The sequence below is a fragment of the Rhinopithecus bieti genome, unplaced genomic scaffold, assembly GCF_001698545.2.
Source record: "Rhinopithecus bieti isolate Rb0 unplaced genomic scaffold, ASM169854v2 scaffold_28066, whole genome shotgun sequence".
Taxonomy (NCBI): Eukaryota; Metazoa; Chordata; class Mammalia; order Primates; family Cercopithecidae; genus Rhinopithecus; species Rhinopithecus bieti.
In genome coordinates this window covers 1,416,646-1,435,946 of record NW_016813021.1, presented here as the reverse complement: position 1 = coordinate 1,435,946, position 19,301 = coordinate 1,416,646, and the positions used below count along the sequence as shown (strand labels likewise).

At 48.9% G+C, this 19,301-nt stretch overlaps 1 protein-coding gene across 1 annotated transcript; it reads right to left on the bottom strand.

Moving 5' to 3' along the window:
* Positions 1 to 251: 251 nt before the first annotated feature.
* On the bottom strand, positions 252 to 3,224 carry FFAR2 (free fatty acid receptor 2). The gene is made up of 2 exons (XM_017847526.1): positions 3,126 to 3,224; positions 252 to 1,767 (listed from the first exon to the last, which is right to left on the bottom strand). Exon 2 carries the CDS (start codon positions 1,764 to 1,766, stop codon positions 774 to 776), a length of 993 nt encoding a protein of 330 aa, XP_017703015.1. The 5' UTR covers position 1,767; positions 3,126 to 3,224; the 3' UTR covers positions 252 to 773.
* Positions 3,225 to 19,301: the final 16,077 nt, after the last annotated feature.

Sequence of the window (19,301 nt, the reverse complement as noted above, 5' to 3'; positions counted from 1 at the left end):
TGGCGCGATCTCGGCTCACTGCAAGCTCCGCCTCCCAGGTTCACGCCATTCTCCTGCCTCAGCCTCCCAAGTAGCTGGGACTACAGGCGGCCGCCGCTACACCCGGCTAATTTTTTTGTATTTTTAGTAGAGATGGGGTTTCACTGTGTTAGCCAGGATGGTCTCGATCTCCTGACCTCATGATCCGCCCACCTCGGCCTCCCAAAGTTCTGGGATTACAGGCGTGAGCCACCGCGCCCGGCTTCTTTTTTTTTTAAGATGGAGTCTCGCTCTGTCGCTAGGCTGGAGTGCAGTGGTGTGATCTCAGCTCACTGCAACCTCCGACTCCCGGGTTCAAGCAATTCTCCTGCCTCAGCCTCCTGATTAGCTGGGATTATAGGCACGCGCCACCATGCCCAGCTAAGTTTTTTGTATTTTTAGTAGAGACAGGGTTTTCCCATGTTGGCTAGGATGGTCTCGATCTCCTGACCTCAAGTGATCCACCCACCTCAGCCTCCCAATGTTCTGGGATTACAGGCATGAGCCATCGCGCCCAGCTGGTGCTTCTATACCTAACTAACTACTTCTTCCTGCATTTCTGAGTTATGCTCCTTTGAGTAGGAAAAATCAGTCAGGAAGGGATACCAAGCTGGTGAAAGGCATTTTTTCAAAGTCCCAGTCCTGGACTGGGTCTGAGGATTTCTGAATCCGGACGGGAGCCTTCCTGCTCTGCCTCTCCCAGGCTTCCCAGCGCCTGTGTAACCCAGGCCACCTCCGAAGGTCCAGGGAAACTGCTACTCCGTAGTGAAGTCCGAACTTGGCATCCCCTCTCCCTGACTCACACCCCTGTCCTCATTTGTCCCCTCTGCTGTGTCTTTGCCTCTGCGTCCCAGCATGGAGGAACCCTGATTCCTTAGCACCTGCAGCCCTCTCCCAAATGCCCTGCGCACCACCGAAGAAGAGAAATAGAAGAGCAGGGGGTCCAGACTGGCGTTGAGTGAACTGAACACCACCGCTATTGACCGCCACCAGGGGCTTTTTCTCTGGTGATACCCCACCAGGTGGGACACGTTGTAAGGTCCGAAGCACACCAGGAAATTGAGCAGTGTCACCACAGCCAGCCCCACGGCTCGGCGCCGTTTCTGGGCCCCCACATGGGGCTGGGAGAGCATGATCCACACAAAACGCCAGTAGCAGAAGATGGTGACCGCCATGGGGATGAAGAAGAGCACCAGGCACAGCTCCAGCCGCATGGGCAGCACCACGTCCAGCTGGTGATCGGTGAAGTTCTCGTAGCAGGTAATTTCATTGCCACTTCGGGCCTGCTCAGTAGTGTTCAAATACTGAACGATGATCACAATGGTGCAGTGACCAAAGGACATACCCCAGGCCACCAGAGCTGCAATCACTCCATACAGAGGCCGGCGGGAGAGCTTGTACTGCACGGGGAAAGCCACGCCCAGGTAGCGTTCAACGCTGATGCCCGCCAGCAGCCACGTGCTGCAGTAGATGCTGCTGTAGAAGCCGAAACTCGTGAGGGCACAGACGATCTCAGGCAGGTACCAGCGGAAGTTCGATGCGGCCTCGATGATCTTGAAGGGCAGCAGCAGCAGCAGGAGGAGGTCCGCCAGCGTCAGGCTGAGCAGGAGGATGTGCACGGGTGCAGGCTGCGGCTGGCGGACCCGCCCCACAAAGGCCCGCAGGGCCAGGAGGTTGGCAGGGAGGCCAGTGAGGAAGATGATGATGTAAGCCATGAGGATCAAGGAGCTCTTCCAGTCTGGCGGCATCCTGGGGGGGAACAAAAAAGGGCGGGGTCAGGGGGTCTCACTCACAGCCTGTGCAGCCAGCTCTTGTTCAGGATGCAGACATCCTCCCCGGCACCGTCCCCTTCCCAGCACAGTGCCTTCTGATACCACCACGGCTTGCTCACACCACCTGCTCAAACTACCCAGAGCAATTATTGACTTTGCCTTGGGCGGGATATTAAGCAGTAGTGATGATGTTTGCCATCATGTGTCTCTGGGGGAGACCAACCCGTGGCTTCCCAAGGGAATTCCCCCTCCATTTTCCCTAGCCTTTCTCCTCCTATCCTCACAGATATAGGAAGTTACTGTTATCAGTTTCTAACTTTACTCAAGTCCCTTTCTCAGACAGAGACCTGCAGGAGAGAAAGGCATCAGTGTGGGGAGAGAGCTGTAAGATGTGTGTCAGGATAACAAGGCTGTGGGGCCCCAGGCCCCGATGCCCAGTGCCAGCTCTCCAGAGGACCCAGGTGCCCCGCCACCAGCCCAGCTTCCTACTTCCCTTCCTCTGTTTTGCAGAGCACTGATTGTCCCCCACCTTGTCCTCCTCTGTCCAACACCAAACTGGGGCTCTCTAGAAAAGGGGAAGCTGGAGCCGGGCGCAGTGGCTCACACCTGTAATCCCAGCACTTTGGGAGGCCGAGGTGGGCAGATCACCTGAGGTCAGGAGTTTGAGACCAGCCTGGCTAACGTGGTGAACCCCATCTCTACTAAAAATACAAAATATATATATATATATATATTGGCCAGGCAAGGTGGCGGGCGCCTGTAATCCCAGCTGATTGGTAGGCTGAGGCAGGAGAATCGCTTGAACCTGGGAAGCGGAGGTTGCAGTGAGTCAAGATCATGCCATTGCACTCCATCCTGGGCGGTAAGAGCAAAACTCCACCACAAAAAAAAAAAAAAAAAAAAAAAAAAAAAAGGAAAAGGGGAAGCTGAGAGGCTTAGAGGAGGGTAGAGGGGAGGAAGGATGAATCAGCACTAGCCTTAGGAGGAAGGCTTGTCCCCAGAAGACCTTAGAGAAATATTCAGAAAAGCCCACAGGCTTCACTGGCCCTTGAGCCTGACATTCTGACCATAAATAGAACTCGTCTTCTTCACAGGGTAACTCAGTTTCCACTTGGGGTGTCACCCTTGCTGGCCCCCAGCCCTGGTCCTGTCCCTCCATCCTCTCTCCAGCCTTGATTTCTTGGCTGTTTCCTTGCTCCTCACACTAGCTCCTGTCTCTGGGTATGAGCCTTCCATTTGGTTCTAACATCCTTCCTCCACTCCCCCAGAACCTTCCCCTCAAATCTGATCCTGGCCTCTCTTCCCAGAGCACAAGTCCTACACTAGCTGCCTTGCCTTGTGTTGTTCCAGATAGATGGCTTCTTGGGATTGGTTCTGAAGGGAGGTCTGCGAGCTTCCGGGAGAGGGGAACAGAGCTTTAGCCCCTGCTTCTGTCCATGCCATGCAGGAAAAAGTGGTGAGGAACCTGGTTGGTAGGAAGCATTTATACCAGCACCAGCCACGTGACCAGAGAAAGGAAGGTCAGTCTTTAAGCAATATTTCCTCTCAAACCCAAAGGAAAGGCCCAACATCTTTATTCTCTCGAGAGAATCCTCACTCTTGACTTCCAAATGCAGATTTTTCTGTCCTTAATTCCTGATTAAAATAAAAATTGCCAGGCATTTTTCTTTTCTTACTTCCCAAGTCAGATTATTTTCTCTTCTCTTTCTTAGGCAGTTTCTTCTGTCATTCTGCTCATTCTCAGAAATGAGCTTTCTCTTTTCTTTTTTTTTTTTTTGAGGGTGAGTCTTGCTCTGTCGCCTAGGCTGGAGTGCAGTGGCGCCATCTCAGCTCACTGCAACATCCGCCTCCTGTGTTCAAGCGATTCTCCTGCCTCAGCTTCCCTGGGATTACAGCCACCTGCCACTACGTCCAGCTAATTTCTATATTTTTAGTAGAGATGGAGTTTCACCATGTTGGCTGGTTTTGAACTCCTGACCTCAAGTGATCCGCCTGTCACGGCCTCCCAAAGTGCAGGGATTACAGGCCTGAGCCACTGCACCCGGCCCTCCTTCCTTTTCTTCTTCAACTTTCTCTATGGTCTCCTGCCCTCTGCCCCCAACACATTTCTTTTGCCTGTCCTGACCTGCATCTCGTTGTGATAGAAATGGTGTGGGAGTTACAGTCACGCAGATAGATATGGGCTCAAATCCAGGTCCCTTCATTACAACCTTGGGGCAGATCAGTTTCCTGAACTCTAGTTTCTTGTAGTCAAGTGAGCATGTGAATTCTGACATCCGAGGACTTCTGCAAGGATTCAGTGAGGTTGTGTATGTAAAGCACTTAGTAGATGCCCGTAAGTGCTGCCTCGTCCCAAGCCTGTAACACAGCTTCATAGAGAGTGAGCCGCTTGGTGCAGCCTCCAGAGGCTCAGGGCATGGACGTGCCATCTCTCTTGGGAAAGTGTCAGGAATTCAGGAGGCCCGAGTTCCCATGCCTGTGTGGCTTTTCGTCAGGGAGTGGCACTCAGGCTCCATTCCTTTCCCTGATAAAGTCTCACTGTTTCCCCCTTCTCTGACCTCGGTAGCCCCAGATTAGAAGCTCCTGAAGGTCTCTTTGAAATACACACCTGATGAAGCAAGGATCGTCGGAACATGTTTTCCTCTTGACCTAGGGAAGAAGTCTCGGGAAGAAGTCTCTGTTCTGCCATCTGTGGCCTGATTCCTGCTCACAGAATCCCCATTCTTTCCCTAGGACATACTTATTTCCTATTGTTTGCCATTCATTCATTCATTCATTCAGTCAGTCATTTATTCTTTTTGTGGTCTATAAGGGCCCAGATATTTTGATATTTATCTTTTCTTTTTCATCCACTCTACTCTCCTCTGAAGGCGTTCTAGTTCTTTATTTCCTTCCCCCAGCACACGTCACTTCTCAGATCAACAGGAGAGCTAAGAGAGACCGTTCTCTGTTATTGCCACCAAATTTATTTGTGTCATTTCGCTTTTATGATTTTCTATAAACATGCATGAGGATCTGGATTTAATTGCAGAATCCAGGAAACTCATTGGAAAACAAGTGTTGAGGAGTGGGACTGCCTCTCTGTCTCTGCCCGTCCTTCTCCCCCCCCACCTCCTGCCTTTCGCCGTCACTGTCCTGTGTCCCCCTGTGGAAGATGCCCCAGCGAAACCCCCTCTCCGTGTTCACAGCAGTTATGAAGGGAGCGTCACCAAGGAAGCTTTCAGTCTCACAGTTCACGATGTCCACCTACGTCACAGGAAAAGGAAATCCAACCTCTCAGACCGAGTTCAAGGGGTCAAACTTTCACAAGAGCAATATCCTTCACAGTTCCTTCCAAGTGCAGTTTTCTCTCATCATCCTTATAATGCGGCTTGCCATCACAGGAAGTTGGATCCGTTGTCTAAAGTTCTGTGTAATCACTTTCTCCACATTCTTATTTCTCACTCGCCCCTCAGTCCACCCTAATCCGTGTTCTGTGCCTATTTTCCATGGGATCTTCTCTTCCTAATATTAGCGGTGACCTCCATGTTTCTAAATTCAGTGGACTTATTTTTTTCTTATTTTATTAGCATTCAACACAATTTCCATGCCTTTCTGGAAGCATCCTCTTTTCACGAATTCTGATACGTTACACTGCTGGCTTCCTTCTCTTTCCTTTGGTCACTTCTCGTACCTCTTTGCTAGCTCACCATTCCCCTACTCATCCCTGAAACGGTGACTTCCTTCAAGCTTGGTTCCAGGTTCTTTCCTGTTCTCACCTGTGCTCTCCTGCTAGTCGACTGCGTCTGTTTCCGTAGTTCCAGTTACCACCTTCATGACACCCCTGGTTTGAATCTCCATCCTAGGTTTCTATGAGCTTCACATGCACACGCCCAACTGCCTAGTTGACACTGCCATTTGGGTGTCTCACAGGCACCCCAAATCAAATGTGTCCAGACCTGGCCTTAGATCTTCCCTAACAAATTCGGCCTTCATCCACCCTTCCGTGTCTAAGGGCATTTTTTTTTCTTTTTTTTTTTTGAGACGGAGTCTCGCTCTGTCGCCCGGGCTGGAGTGCAGTGGCCGGATCTCAGCTCACTGCAAGCTCCGCCTCCCGGGTTTACGCCATTCTCCTGCCTCAGCCTCCCGAGTAGCTGGGACTACAGGCGCCCGCCACCACGCCCAGCTAGTTATTTTGTATTTTTTAGTAGAGACGGGGTTTCACAGTGTTAGCCAGGATGGTCTCGATCTCCTGACCTCGTGATCCGCCCGTCTCGGCCTCCCAAAGTGCTGGGATTACAGGCTTGAGCCACCGCGCCCGGCCCTAGCTCTTTTTTAACTGCACAATAGACCACCAAAACTTACGCCTCCTTTCCTAATGGTAACTTTGTAGCATTCTTCAGTTTAATACAATACATATTTATGGAACACCAACTGTGCTAGGCACTTAAGGGAATAAAACGATGAAAAGAAAAACTCATTTTCGGGTAAGCTGCAATCTAGCTACGGAGCTGAGAAATGAACACAAACAACTAAGACCTTGGAGTAAGTGCCAGGAGATGTTACAATCAAAGGCTCGAAAAAGATACTAAGATTGCCGAGGAAGGTGGTTAGTAACTAATTTGGCTGGGGTCATCCAAGGAAGGTTTTGTGTCCTTTGGTGAAAGCTTTGAAGGATGGTNAGGGCATTTTTGAGACAGAATCTCACTCTGTTGCCCAGGCTGGAGTACAGTGGTGCATGATCTTGGCTCACTGTCACCTCTGCCTCCCGGGTTCAAGCAATTCTCATGCCTCAGCCTCCCAGGTAGCTGGGATTACAGGCATTTGCCACCACGCCCAGCTAATTTTTTATTTTTAGTAGAGACAGGATTTCACCATATTGGTCAGGCTGGTCTTGAACTCCTGACCTCAAGTGATTGGCCCACCTTGGCCTCCCAAAGTTCTGTGATTACAGGCGTGAGCCACTGAGCCTGGCCTAGAGTCAGTCTTAAAGTGAATCTCGATACTATCTTCTTCCTTATCCCTAGAATGCAGTATGATGTACTCCCCAAATGCTTATGGATTCCAAATATGAATCCATCCATCCGTCTCCATCTCCATCATCCCATCTCAGTGCCATCATCCCAACCAGGATTTTAGCAGGGCCCTGACTCACTTCCTCTCATCCATCAGCTTCCCGGGCAGTCAGTTCTCCATACTGTATTAGTGGAATGGTTTTAAAAATGTCAATCCAATTACACCACCTTCTTGTCCTTGCAGAGACTTCTCACTGCTTTTAGGAGAAATATGAATGTCCTTAACAAGGCCTGCCTGGCATGGCCCTTGCCAGCTTCCACTGGCATCACTCTTCTCTCTCTTTGCTGTCTGGGCAGGGCCATTTTCCACTTCTGTGAATGTGTCATGTTTTCTGTCTGCCACGGGGAGCTTGAACCAGCCCCTGCCTGGTATGTCTTTATTTCTTTTACCCATTCCAACGTTTCCAGTTAATTTGTAGCTTTCTTTCAGATAACCACTTACTTCTTTAAGAAAGCCCTGCTTGGCTGGGCACAGTGGCTCACGCCTGTAATCCCAGCACTTTGGGAGGCTGAGGCAGGTGGATTACCTGAGGTCAGGAGTTCGAGAGCAGCTTGGCCAACATGGCGAAATTCCGTCTCTACTAAAAATACGAAAATTAGCCAGGCATAGTGGTGCACGCCTGTAATCCCAGCTAGTCAGGAGACTGAGGCCAGAGAATCACTTGAACCCAGGAGGCGGAGGTTGCAGTGAGCCAAGATTGCACCACTGCAATCCAGCCTGGGCGATAGAACAAGACACTGTCTCAAACAAACAAACAAACAAACAAACAAACAAAAAAAGCCCTGACCGCCTAGATTGTGACTCCCCTCTTATAGGTTCTTATAGCATCTTTTCTATTGCTAAGTAGTATTCTGTTTTAAGGATATTTCGTCTTTTTTTTTTCCTTTTTGTGGAGAATGGGGTCTCGCTGTATTACCCAGGCAGGTCTCGAACTCCTGGGCTCAAGCTATCCTCCCGCCTCTGCCTCCCTGAGAGCTGGGATTACAGGCACGTTTATCCATTAATCTGTTGATGGATAGTTGGTTTAGGTTTTTTTTTTTTTAAAGTTTTCAGCTAGTATGAATACAGCTATTAAGAACATTCTTATTTAGGTCTGTGTGTGGAAATGTTTTCAGTGCTGTTGGGCAAATACCTGGCAGTCTATTGGCCAGGTGACATGGTAAACATTTTATTTACTTTTTAAGAAACTACCAGTTTTCCAAAGTAGCTGTACCATGTTGCATTCCCACCAGGAGCCTACGAGCATTTCAGTTGCTCCACATCCTCGCCAACACTTGACATTTGCTAGTTTTTAATTGTAGGCATTTTAATAAGTATGCCACGGTATCTTGCTGTGGTCCTTATTTTTTCTTTTTTTTGGAGACAGAGTCTTGATCTGTCACCCAGGCTGGAGTGCAGTGGTGCCATCTCCACTCACTGCAACCTTCACCTCCCGGGTTCAAGCCATTCTCGTGCCTCAGCCTTCTGAGTAGCTGGGATTACAGACACGTGCCACCACGCCTGGCTAATTTTTGTATTTTTAATAGAGATGGGGTTTTGCCATGTTGGCCAGGCTGGTCTTGAACTCCTGACCTCAGGTGATCTGCCTGCCTCAGCTGCCCAAAGTGCTCAGATTACAGGCGTGAAACACCGTACCTGGCCTTTGTTGTGGTCTTAATTTGTACTTTCTTGATGATTATTGGTGTTAAGCATTTTTTCAAGTACTTATGAGTCATTTGCATATCTTCTTTTGTGGAAAAGAAGTGTGCCTGTTTAAATATTTTGCTCATTTAAAAAATTTTAGACTGAGCATGGTGACTCACACCTGTAATCCTAGCACTTTGGGAGGCTGAAGTGGGCCAATTGCTTGAGGTCAGGAGTTTCAGACCAGCCTGGCCAACATAGTGAAACCTCATCTCTACTAAAAATACAAAATTTAGCTGGGCATGGTGGCGGGCACCTGTGATCCCAGCTACTAGGGAAGCTGAGGCAGGAGAATCGCTTGAACCCAGGAGGCAGAGGTTGCAGTGAGTCAAGATCGCACCAGTGCACTCCAGCCTGGGTGACGGAGTGAAACTCTGTCTCAAAAAAAAAAAAAAAAAAGGATTATTTTCATATAGTTGAGTTCTGAGAGTTCTTTATTATATTCTGGGTACTAGTCACTTGTCAGATGTATATGTTACAAATATTTTCTGCCATTCTGTGACTTTTCTCTTCTTCTTTTAATTTTTTTTTTTTTTTTTTTTTAAGACAGAGTTTCACTTTGCTGCCCAGGCTGGAGTGCAGTGGCTTGATCACAGCTCATTGCAGCCTTGACCTCCCAGGCTCAGGTGATCCTTCTGCCTCAGCCCTCCAAGTAGCTGGGACTGCAGGTACCTGCCACCATGCCTGACTAATTATTGTATTTTTTGTTGAGATGTGGTTTTGCCATTTTGCCCAAGCTGGCCTCGACCTCCTGAGCTCGAGCAGTCTGCCCACCTTGGCCTCCCGAAGCACTGGGATTATAGGCATGAGCCACTGTGCCTGGATTTCCTTTTCTTAATTGTCTCTTGAAAAGCAAAAAAGTTTTACATTTTGATAAGGTCTAATTTATCTAGTTTTTCTTCTATGGTTTGCGCTTTAATGTCCTAATAAGTTTTTACCTCCTTATCCAATTATTCCAGATTTTCATTTCCCTGTTGAATTGCCTTGGCACCTGTACTGAAAACCCATTGGTTGTATATGTGTGGTACTATTTCTGAACTCTCTATTCTTCTCTAGCGAACTCTGTGTCTTGCCTTTCATCATTTGCACACAGTCTTTTAAAATTTTATTTATTTTTATTATTTTTTAAAATTTTTATTTTTAGACGGAGTCTTGCTCTGTCTCCCAGGCTACAGTGCAGTGGCGCTATCTCGGCTCACTGAACCCTCCTCCTCCCGGGTTCAAGCAATTCTTCTGTCTCAGCCTCCTGGATAGCTGGGATTACAGGCGCTCACCACCATGCCCGGCTAATTTTTGTATTTGTAGTAGATACAGGGCTTTGCCATGTTGGCCAGGCGAGTCTTGAATAGCTGACCTCAAGTGATCCATGTGCCCTGGCCTCCCGAAGTGCTGGGATTATAGGCGTGAGCCACTGTGCTCAGCCTGCACACAGTCTTGATTACTATAGTTTCATAGTAAGTCTTGAAATAGGGTAAGTCCTCCAATTCCTTCTTCTTTTCTAAATTTGCTGTGGCTATTCTGGGTCATTTGCGTGTTCATATAAATATTAAAATCAATTTCTACAGAAAAGCCTGCTGGAATTTTGACTGGGCTCACACTGAACCCGTAGATCAATTTAGGACCATCGACACTGGACATCTCTCTCTATTTATTTAGGTGTTTAATTCCTCTCAGCAATGCTTTCTAGTTGTCAGCATAGAGGTTTCACGTGATTCTAAATATTTTGGAGGCCGCTGTGAATTGAATGTTTTTAGGGTTTCTTTTCTCATTGTTTGTGGCTCTCATAGCATCTTTTACTGTTCCTTCCTATGTCCCACGTCTCAGTTTATTATAATGTGTTCATTAGCATGAGGATTTGCATTAAGATGGATGTGAAGTCTACATCCCCTTATGAGACTGTCCACAAAGGCAGGGAACACAGCTGCTTTGCTCACCATTGCATCCCCAGGGCCTGGCGTGGAGCCTGGAACGTGTTAGGCCCTTAGTAACAATTTCCTGAATGAGAGTGGAGGATAGATGGACGAGAATGGCTTCAGAATGGAGGTAAGTCCATTTCAAAAGCTCAGAGGACGCTTGTCCTCAGATGCCTCATTTATCTTTTTCTGTGACCTGTTAAGACATCCTGGATGTGTAATCACTTGAGAGCTGTCTTGTGGTTTAACGGACTTGCAGCAAAACTCACAGGGACTTTTTCCTCATGGTCAGCACTGACGATCCAGGCTATACACCTTTCTTTTCTTTTCTTTTCTTTTGAGATGGAGTCTTGCTCTGACATCCAGGCTGGAGTGCAATGGCACGATCTTGGCTCATTGCAACCTGGGTTCTCTCTGCCTCCTGGGTTCAATTGATTCTCCTGTCTCAGCCTCCTGACTAGCTGGGACTACAGGTGCCTGTCACCATGCTCAGCTAACTTTTGTATTTTTAGTAGAGACGGGGTTTCACCGTGTTGGCCAGGCTGGTCTTGAACTCCTGACCTCAGGTAAACCCCTGCCTTGGCCTCTCAAAAAGTGCTGGGATTACAGGCATCAGCCACTGTGCCCGGACCCATCTGCATTTTTCGACCATGATATTTCCAATGCTTGGCGCAGATCCTGGCACATTCTAGGGGGTGGATATATATTTGTTGAATGAATGAATGAAACAATTGCCAGCCTCCCAAATGCTAGGATTATAAGTGTGAACCACTGTACCCTGCCGTAAGACTCCATTTTTGAGCAGTGGGAAGTCACTTAGGGCCATAAGAGGGGAATGATGTGATGTGATGTATGATTCTAGAAGATCAAGCCCGATACTGTGTGAAGGACAGTCCCTAGAACAGAACTGGAAGCAGAGGGATATGCTAGGAGGGTGTTGCAGTCACCAGGGGTTGAGGGATTGAGGATGGCGTGGATTAGGGAGAATGTGCACCCGGGGCAGAGAAGATCACTTGGGATTTGAGGTATGTAACTTTGTTTCATTATTATTATTTTAAATGTTATTATTTTATTTTCGTAGAGAGGGGGTCTTGTTATGTTGCCCAGGCTGGTCTCAAATTCCTGGCCTCAAGCCATCCTCTCACCTCAGCTTCCCAAAGTTCTGGGATTACAGGCGTGAACCACCATGTCTGGGCTGATTATTATTATTTTTAGAGATGGGGGTCTCGCTCTGTCACTCAGGCTGGAGTGCAGTGGTGTGATGATAGCTCACTCCAGCCTTGACCTCCTGGGCTCAAGCAGTCCTCCCACCTCGGCCTCCCAAGTAGCTGAGACTACAGGCTTGGCCACCACACTCAGCTAATTTTTTTGTAGAGACAGAGTCTTGCTGTGTTTCTCAGGCTGGTCTCAAACACCTGGCCTCAAGTAATCCTCTTGCTTTGGCCTCCCAAACTGCTGGGATTACAGGTGTGGGTCATTGCACCCAGCATGCAATTTTAAATAAATGACAATTAATAAGGAAGTACAGGATGCCAGAGAGAAATGGAACCTCCTAGGGATGAAGAGGGAAGGTGAGTCTAGACCAGCACGTGCTGATGGACTTTGAGACGTCATGGCTCGTGTGCCAGTGCAGTTCACCCGACTTCATTTGTGTATCACCCTTTTTGTGCCCTGCAGAGGCCTCACCAGAGGAGCTCACCCACTGTGAAGGTAAGAGTTTACGCCCACCCCCCTCAGTGCATCTTTTTTAGTTGTCACTTATGCAGCCTCCCCTGTCACTCATCATAGGGTCCTTCACTTCCATAGTCCCTACATAACCCATTGCTGGGCTGGTGCATTGCTGAAGAAGAAAATTAAAAGGAGAGTCTTGAGGCTAGCTTCTTGGGAGAACTCTGCAGACTCTGTCTCTGTGGCCTCTGTGGTGGGCCTCTGTGGTGGTTCCCACCACCCACTGCCGGTAGCCACACCCCATCCTCTCTCTGCAGAGACCTTTCCTTCCTCCACTCTCTGTCCACCTGAGTCCTTTTTATCAAACTTCACTCCTGGCCAATCATACCAGCTATGATGGCCAAATGATGGTCCCCACAAAAGAGACCCATGTCCTAATCCCTGGAATCCGTGAAGGCTACTTTTCATGGGCAAAAAGGACTTTGCAGTTGGTATTAAGAAGCTTGAGATGGGGAGGTCATCTTGGACTATCTGAGATGGCCCTAAACATAATCACAAAAAGAAGGAGGCAGAGCCGGGCACATTGGCCCACGCCTGTGTTCCCAGCACTTTCAGAGGCCGAGGCAGGCAGACCACTTGAGGCCAGGAGTTCAAGACCAGCCTGGTCAATATGGCAAAACCCCGTCTTGTCTCTACTAAAAATCCAAAAACTTAGCCTGGCATGGAGGTGTGCATCTGTAATCCTAGCCATTCCAGAGGCTGAGGCAGGAGAATCACTTGAACATGGGAGGTGGAGGCTGCAGTGAGCAGAGATCGCACCGCTGCACTCCAGCCTGGGCAGCACAGTGATACTCCACCTAAAAACAAAAGAAGAAGAAGAAGAAGAATCTTTAGATGGGGAGATCGTCTTGGACTATCTGAGATGGCCCTAAATGTAATCACGAAAAGAATGAGGTAGAGGGAGAAATCAGACAGAAAGGGAGACGATGCTGTGATCACGGAGGACCGCAGTGATGTGGCTGCAAGCCAGCGCCCACCAGAAGCTGGAAGAGGCAAAGAATGGATTTTCTCAAGAGACTCCAGAGAAACGGGATCCTGCTGACACCTGTGTTCCATCCCAGCTGGATCCGGTTGGAGTCACCCCGAAAAGCTGTGGCAAGGGAGTTTCTGCCAAGGAGTTCCCCAAACCATCCCAAGATGGGGCCAGATGGGTTCCCAAAGAAAGAAGCACCAAACGCCAGGGTGATTAGTGCAAAGCATTTTGGAGGGGAATTTGCAGAGTAGGCTTCAGCATCCTGGACACTGAGAGAAAAGGGAGGGGGCAGGGAAGGGGTTTGCATGCGGGTTTAAGGAATTTGGCCCAGGGCCAGGGCTGATTTCTTTCAGTGTCTTGGGCAGCAACCTAAAGACCTTTATCAGTGCCTGGGAATGGTCAAACTCTGGCTTGGGTTCAAGTCTGCAGAGAAAACACGCAGCTGGCTGTGTGGCAGGTTGGTCAAGGCACTCTGCTTCTTGGTCAGGATGGAGAAAAAAGGAGGGAAAGTTAGGAGACCCCGCACCTTGATTTCAGCCCCGTGACACTGGTTTTGGACTTCTGGTCTTCAGTACTGTGAGAGAATAAATTTCTGTTATGTTAAGCCACCAAGTTTGTGGCAATTCATTACAACAGACAGAGGACATAGTAGACATAGCAGCCAACATTTATTGTATTGTATGACATTGTGTATCAAGTGCCACGCAAAGAGCTTTGCAAAGATGAACTCATGTAAACCTTAAAACATCCTAGGAAGTTACACACTCATCCCCTTTAGTGGACGAGGAAGCTGAAGTATGTAGAGATAAGAAGTGATTTGCCTGGAGTCATGCATCTGGTGGACGGAGGAACTGAACTCTGAACTAAAAAGTCCATGGCCTTTTTATATTTTTTATTTTTTTAGACAGGATCTCGCTCTCTTGCCCAGGCTGGAGTGCAGGGGCACAATCTGCCTCTGCCTCTGCACTCTGCCTCCCATGCTCTGCCTCCCACGCTCAAGTGATTCTCCCGCCTCAGCCTCTGGAGTAGCTGGAATTACAGGTGCACGCCACCATGCCTGGCTAACTTTGTTTTTTCTTTTTTTTTTTTTTAAAGACAGGGTCTCACTCTGTCACCCAGGCTGGAGTACAGTGGCACCATCTCGGCTCACTGAAACCTCCGACTTCAGAAATCTTCCCGCCTCAGCCTCCCGAGTAGCTGGGATTACAGGCATGCGCCACCATGCCCGGCTAATGTTTGTATTTTTTGTAGAGACAGGGTTTCACCATGTGCCCAGGCTGGTCTTGAACTTCTGGACTCAAGTGACCTGCACACCTCGGCCTTCCAGAGTGTGGGGATTACAGGTGTGAGCCCCTGTACCTGGCTGGAGTCCATGGTCTTTACCACCACACTACACTTGCCACTGTACTGTGAGGGCCCGGGTTAGACCCTACTTCCTTGGTAGCCCCTGGAAGTCCTGTGCATCCAACAGAGGAGGACATGGGGGACAGGTCAGGGTGTGAGATGGCGTCACCTGCTTCCTGCAGGGTGGGTCTGTGTGGTCACCAGGCTTCTTGCCAGTGGCCTTCACTCTTTCCCTGAAACCATGAAGGAATAACCTTCAACCCTAGACCCCCAAGATCCAGGAGACTCCCAACCTTCCACATGTCTTTGTTCCTGCTGTAGCCCCAGATCCCAGATGCTGCGATCTGTCGTCAGTCCCCACTCCCTGTCTGTAAACATTCTGGATACACAGGAAGTAGAGGGAAGATTCTATTTACTGTTTCTGTCTACCGTTTACCAAGTTGTTTAGCTTTCATGGTTTCCATGAATGTTTACAAGACTCTGGATTTGATTGTGAAACAGAATGAAGAGTTTGGGAGAAGGAATGTTTATTCCAGGAATCCTGGAGAGGTTGCCTGACATTTTCCTCCTCCTTCCCCAAGACCCCTTCTCCATCTGCTGTCCATGCAGAGGTGACCACTGGACTAGGCACAGGACTAAAAAACCCTCCCGCTGCCGCTTCGAGGCCAGACCATTGGGTTATTTGCGTGGGTTCACACCACCCTTGGTAAAGGCCAGAAGGCAGCAGCTGGTCGTTTCCTTGGGCTGCCTTTCAGTGCTGACCCTGAGCAAGGGAGGAGAGGCAGCAGAGTGTCTGGAGGCAGAAACTTGCAGTCAGGTGCTGGCTGATCCTGCAAAAGACACACCAGATGGGGGGCAAAACTGGTTGCTCTGTGTTCCTCTCCCCAGTCCGACTTTGTCTCTGTTTTCCTCCGTTACCTGCTTCTGCCACATACATGACTCATCTTCCCCTAAGAGTTGTGGTATCGCTGGAGTCACCAGGGTTTTTGTCTACTTTGCAGAATCTTAGGAAACTTAAATTAGACCGTGGGTTTTCAGGAAGTGCAGGGAGGATATCAGAAACTCCCGGGTGTCGCAGCAGGGGAGATGGCAGCACATTTGAAAATGCTTGGAAATTTCCCAAGAGAGAGAGAAAAGCCCTGATTTTCTTAACGCAAACCAGAAAGTAAAGTTTCTGTTTATCAGAAGCGGGAGGTGGTTAAAAATAGATTGAGAAACAGTGATTCAGTGGACGTAACACTGTAAGACCTGCTCTCGGGAAAGTTTATGTGAACCGAGATCCTCTTCTTGTTGAGCCATCTTCCCTGAGCTCTTTCCACTGCCAGAAGACTTCAGATTCCATAGGAAGCAATGAAGGCTGCTATCAGGAGAAGGTGGGAGGGGAACGTGTAGTCTTAATTTTGGGAGTGTCTTGGGGATCCCTTCCCTCATTATTTTTTTTCCTTGAGCCCTTGCTACACAATGATATGAAGCCACAGTGAATTAGAATCCAGAAGCCCCCTTCGGTCTCTAGAAGTCTTTGCCATTGATGAAGATAAAAGCCTTATATCTCATTTGAGAACTGTCAGATGTGCCCAGATAACAGAGACTTAAACACGTAGAGATTTATTTTTCTCATGGGACATGAAGGAATTAGGGAGCCCATGTCCAGGGCTGCTGCTCAGGATCACTCATCCGTCCACATCCTGGGGTCCTCTGGCTGTCTCTTTCACTACCCCCAGATCTTAGCTTTCACTTCATGGTGGTAAGAAGCATCTACATTCTGAGCAGAAAAATGGGGCAGGGAGGACAGAGAGCAAAAGATGTATGAGAGATGGATCTATCCCTTTTTCAAGCAGGAAAATGACAGCTTTTCTAGATGCAGTGGCTCACGCCTGTAATTCCAGCACTTTGAGAGTCCGAGGCAAGAGGATTGCTTGAGGCCAGGGGTTGAAGACCTGCCTGGGCAACAGAGTGAGAACCCCCCATCTCTACCAAAAAAAAAAAAAAAAATCTAGGTGGGTGTGGTGGTGCACTCCTGTAGTCCCAACTACTTGGGAGGCTGAGGTGGGAGGATCGCTTGAGCCTGGGAATGGGAGGCTGCAGTGAGCTGTGATGGCACCACTGCACTCCAACCTGGGCGACAGAGGGAGACTTTGTCTCTAAAAACGGAAAAAAAGAAAATGATAGCTTTTCTGGAAGCCCTACCCAGCAGACGTCTACTTATTTCTGACTGACTGGCGTTGTATCTCATGGCAATTCCTAACTGCAAGAGAGTTTGGGCAAATGAGTATTAATTGGGCATTTCCCTAACCTAACAAAATTGGGATTCTGTTGGTAAGGAAAAAGGGGAGAATTCCAAAATTATACAGATCTTGAATAGCAAATATGGGGAGCAAAACCAATTCTGAGCCTAAAATATCTATGGTAACCATAGGAAGATGTGGGATTTTAGAGGGGACTTTTATCAATTGTTGTTATTAACAGGTAACATACATACAAAAATACAGCTTGATGCATGTTGACATATCTGTACAAATCTGTATGACCACCCAGGTTGAGATGGAGGCCGTTTTCAGCACTCTAGAGGCCCTTTTATTCCCTCTCAGTCAGCAAACCTTCCACCACCAAGATAACCACTTTTCCAACTTCTACCTCTTTTTTTTTTTTCTTTTCTTGTGAGACAGAGTCTCTGTCGAGTGAGTGCTCATATGAGCACTCCCAGGCTGGAGTGCAGTGATGCAATCTTGGCTCACTACAACCTCTGCCTTCTGAGTTCAAGTGATTCTTCTGCCTCAGACTCCCGAGTAGCTGGGGTTACAGGCGCATGCAACAAGCCCAGCTAATTTTTATATTTTTAGTAGAGACAGGGTTTTGCCATGTTGGACAGGCTGGTCTCGAACTCCTGACCTCAAGTGATCCGCCCACCTCGGCCTCCCAAAATGCTGGGATTACAGGCATGAGCCACCATGCCCGGCCTTGTTTCTATTTCCTTTGACACAAGCACTGTTTATCTTCCAGTGTAAAAACGCAGTCAACCATAGCACTGTGGGATAGCAGCCAGGAGGCCGGCTGTATCCTGCTGCAGCAGCCACCGCACACGGAGGGTGGAGAGACAGCCACCCTGCTGTGTAGCTCTGTGTGGACCAGCTGTGTCCTTCAGTGCAGGTCCAGTCAAGAGCCGTGGGCCACAGAGGACACTGGTGCAGAAGCAGAGGGCAGACTAGGCAGAGGCAAGGCTTTCCTGTGCCCTGAGCTATCAGAGATGGGCCAGAGCCATCAGCTTCCTCGATAGGGCAGAAGTAACCACGCTAGCTCCACTCAGCAAAGGATGTGGACAGAACTGCCGGGCTTGCCTGAGAGGAGGAGAAATGTGGAATTGAGTGAGGCTCTCTGAGAAGGTTCTGCTGGAGTTAAGAAAAATTAGGGTGAGGCACCTCCCTGATTTTATGTCCCTTTTCCTGGGTCCAGCCTCCTGAACAGCTACCATTTGCTTCTTTGAAACACCTATCAGTACCTCCTTTTCCAGCCCTTAATGGAACAGTGAGTGAGGTGCACTGACTGGGGTGGAGTCTGCTTGTGAGTTTCCCCATCCCATGTCTCTCTGACTCCTGTTCCAACTCCTTACTTCACCAATTCCTCTCCCAGCTGCCTCAGACTCCCCATACGTGTTCTTACAGGAGTTTGAAGCTTCAGGAGTGCCCTCCGGCCACATGAAGACCAGGCGCTAACAAACTTCTGCAAGTTGCACCAATGCCAACTCCTGTCTTACTCTCGCAGAGGCCTCCTGGGCTCTTCTGAGAAGGGTAAACTTGGTTGGAGGGAAGAGAGGGGTTTGGTGGCTCTTAGTAAAATTGGTTCCCACAGTGACCTTTGGCAGGTTAGCGTAATAACCTGTGCAGAGAGAGGGTCTCCTGTCCTGAGGTCACAGCCCAGATCTCCAGGCCGGCTCTGCCGCCTCTGAATGGTTTGTGGGTCACACATGCCGACAGCGTCGCCAAGGGCTGGCATCAGCCTGCTTGAGCCACAGAAACTGAGTGGACAAGGGTGAGTTCCCCAGCACAGAGGGAGGCGTTCTCCGTCAGGACCGTCTGTGCATGTGCTGTGCAGTCTCCAGTCTGCACTGCGAGGTTAGTGCTTCTTCCTCCCTCTAGAAAGTGTAATGGGGGCCAGGTGTGGTGGCTCACGCCTATAATCCTAGCACTTTGCGAGGCCGAGGCTGGCGGATTGCCTGACTCAGGAGTTTGAGACTGCCTTGGGCAACGTGGTAAAACTCTGTCTCTACTAAAATACAAAAAAAAAAAAAAAAAAAAAAAAAATGTAGCTGGCTGTGGTGGCGGGCACCTGTAATCCCAACTACTTGGGAGGCTGAAGCAGGAGAATCGCTTGAATCCGGGAGGCAAAGGTTGCAGTGAGGCCAGACCGTGCCATTGCACTCTAGCCTGGGCAACAGAGCCAGACTCTGGCTCAAAGAAAGCGCGCGTACCAGAATACTCATAACTGACAGTGATGTTCTAACAGCTTACCTTGTATCCTCTCATTTCTTTGTTTACTTAAACTTTCAAGGCCTAGTTTTTTCAGTATTACCAGGAACCATGGACTTACATTTCTTGCCTCTTGGTGTGTTGCCATATCCCAGCAGTGTGTCTCAATGTGCTTTTGAGAACTGCTTCAAGAGGGGGCCAGATGCACAGAGACAAGCTTCCAGCCTGGCCAGGGACAGACCCTCTGGGGGGGATGCTCCTCTGGCTGGGCACCAATAGAAGCACCTGCCTCCATCCACACCCAGACGCCATTCCCTTTTCTTCACCACTGCTTCCCATCAGAGGGACCCCA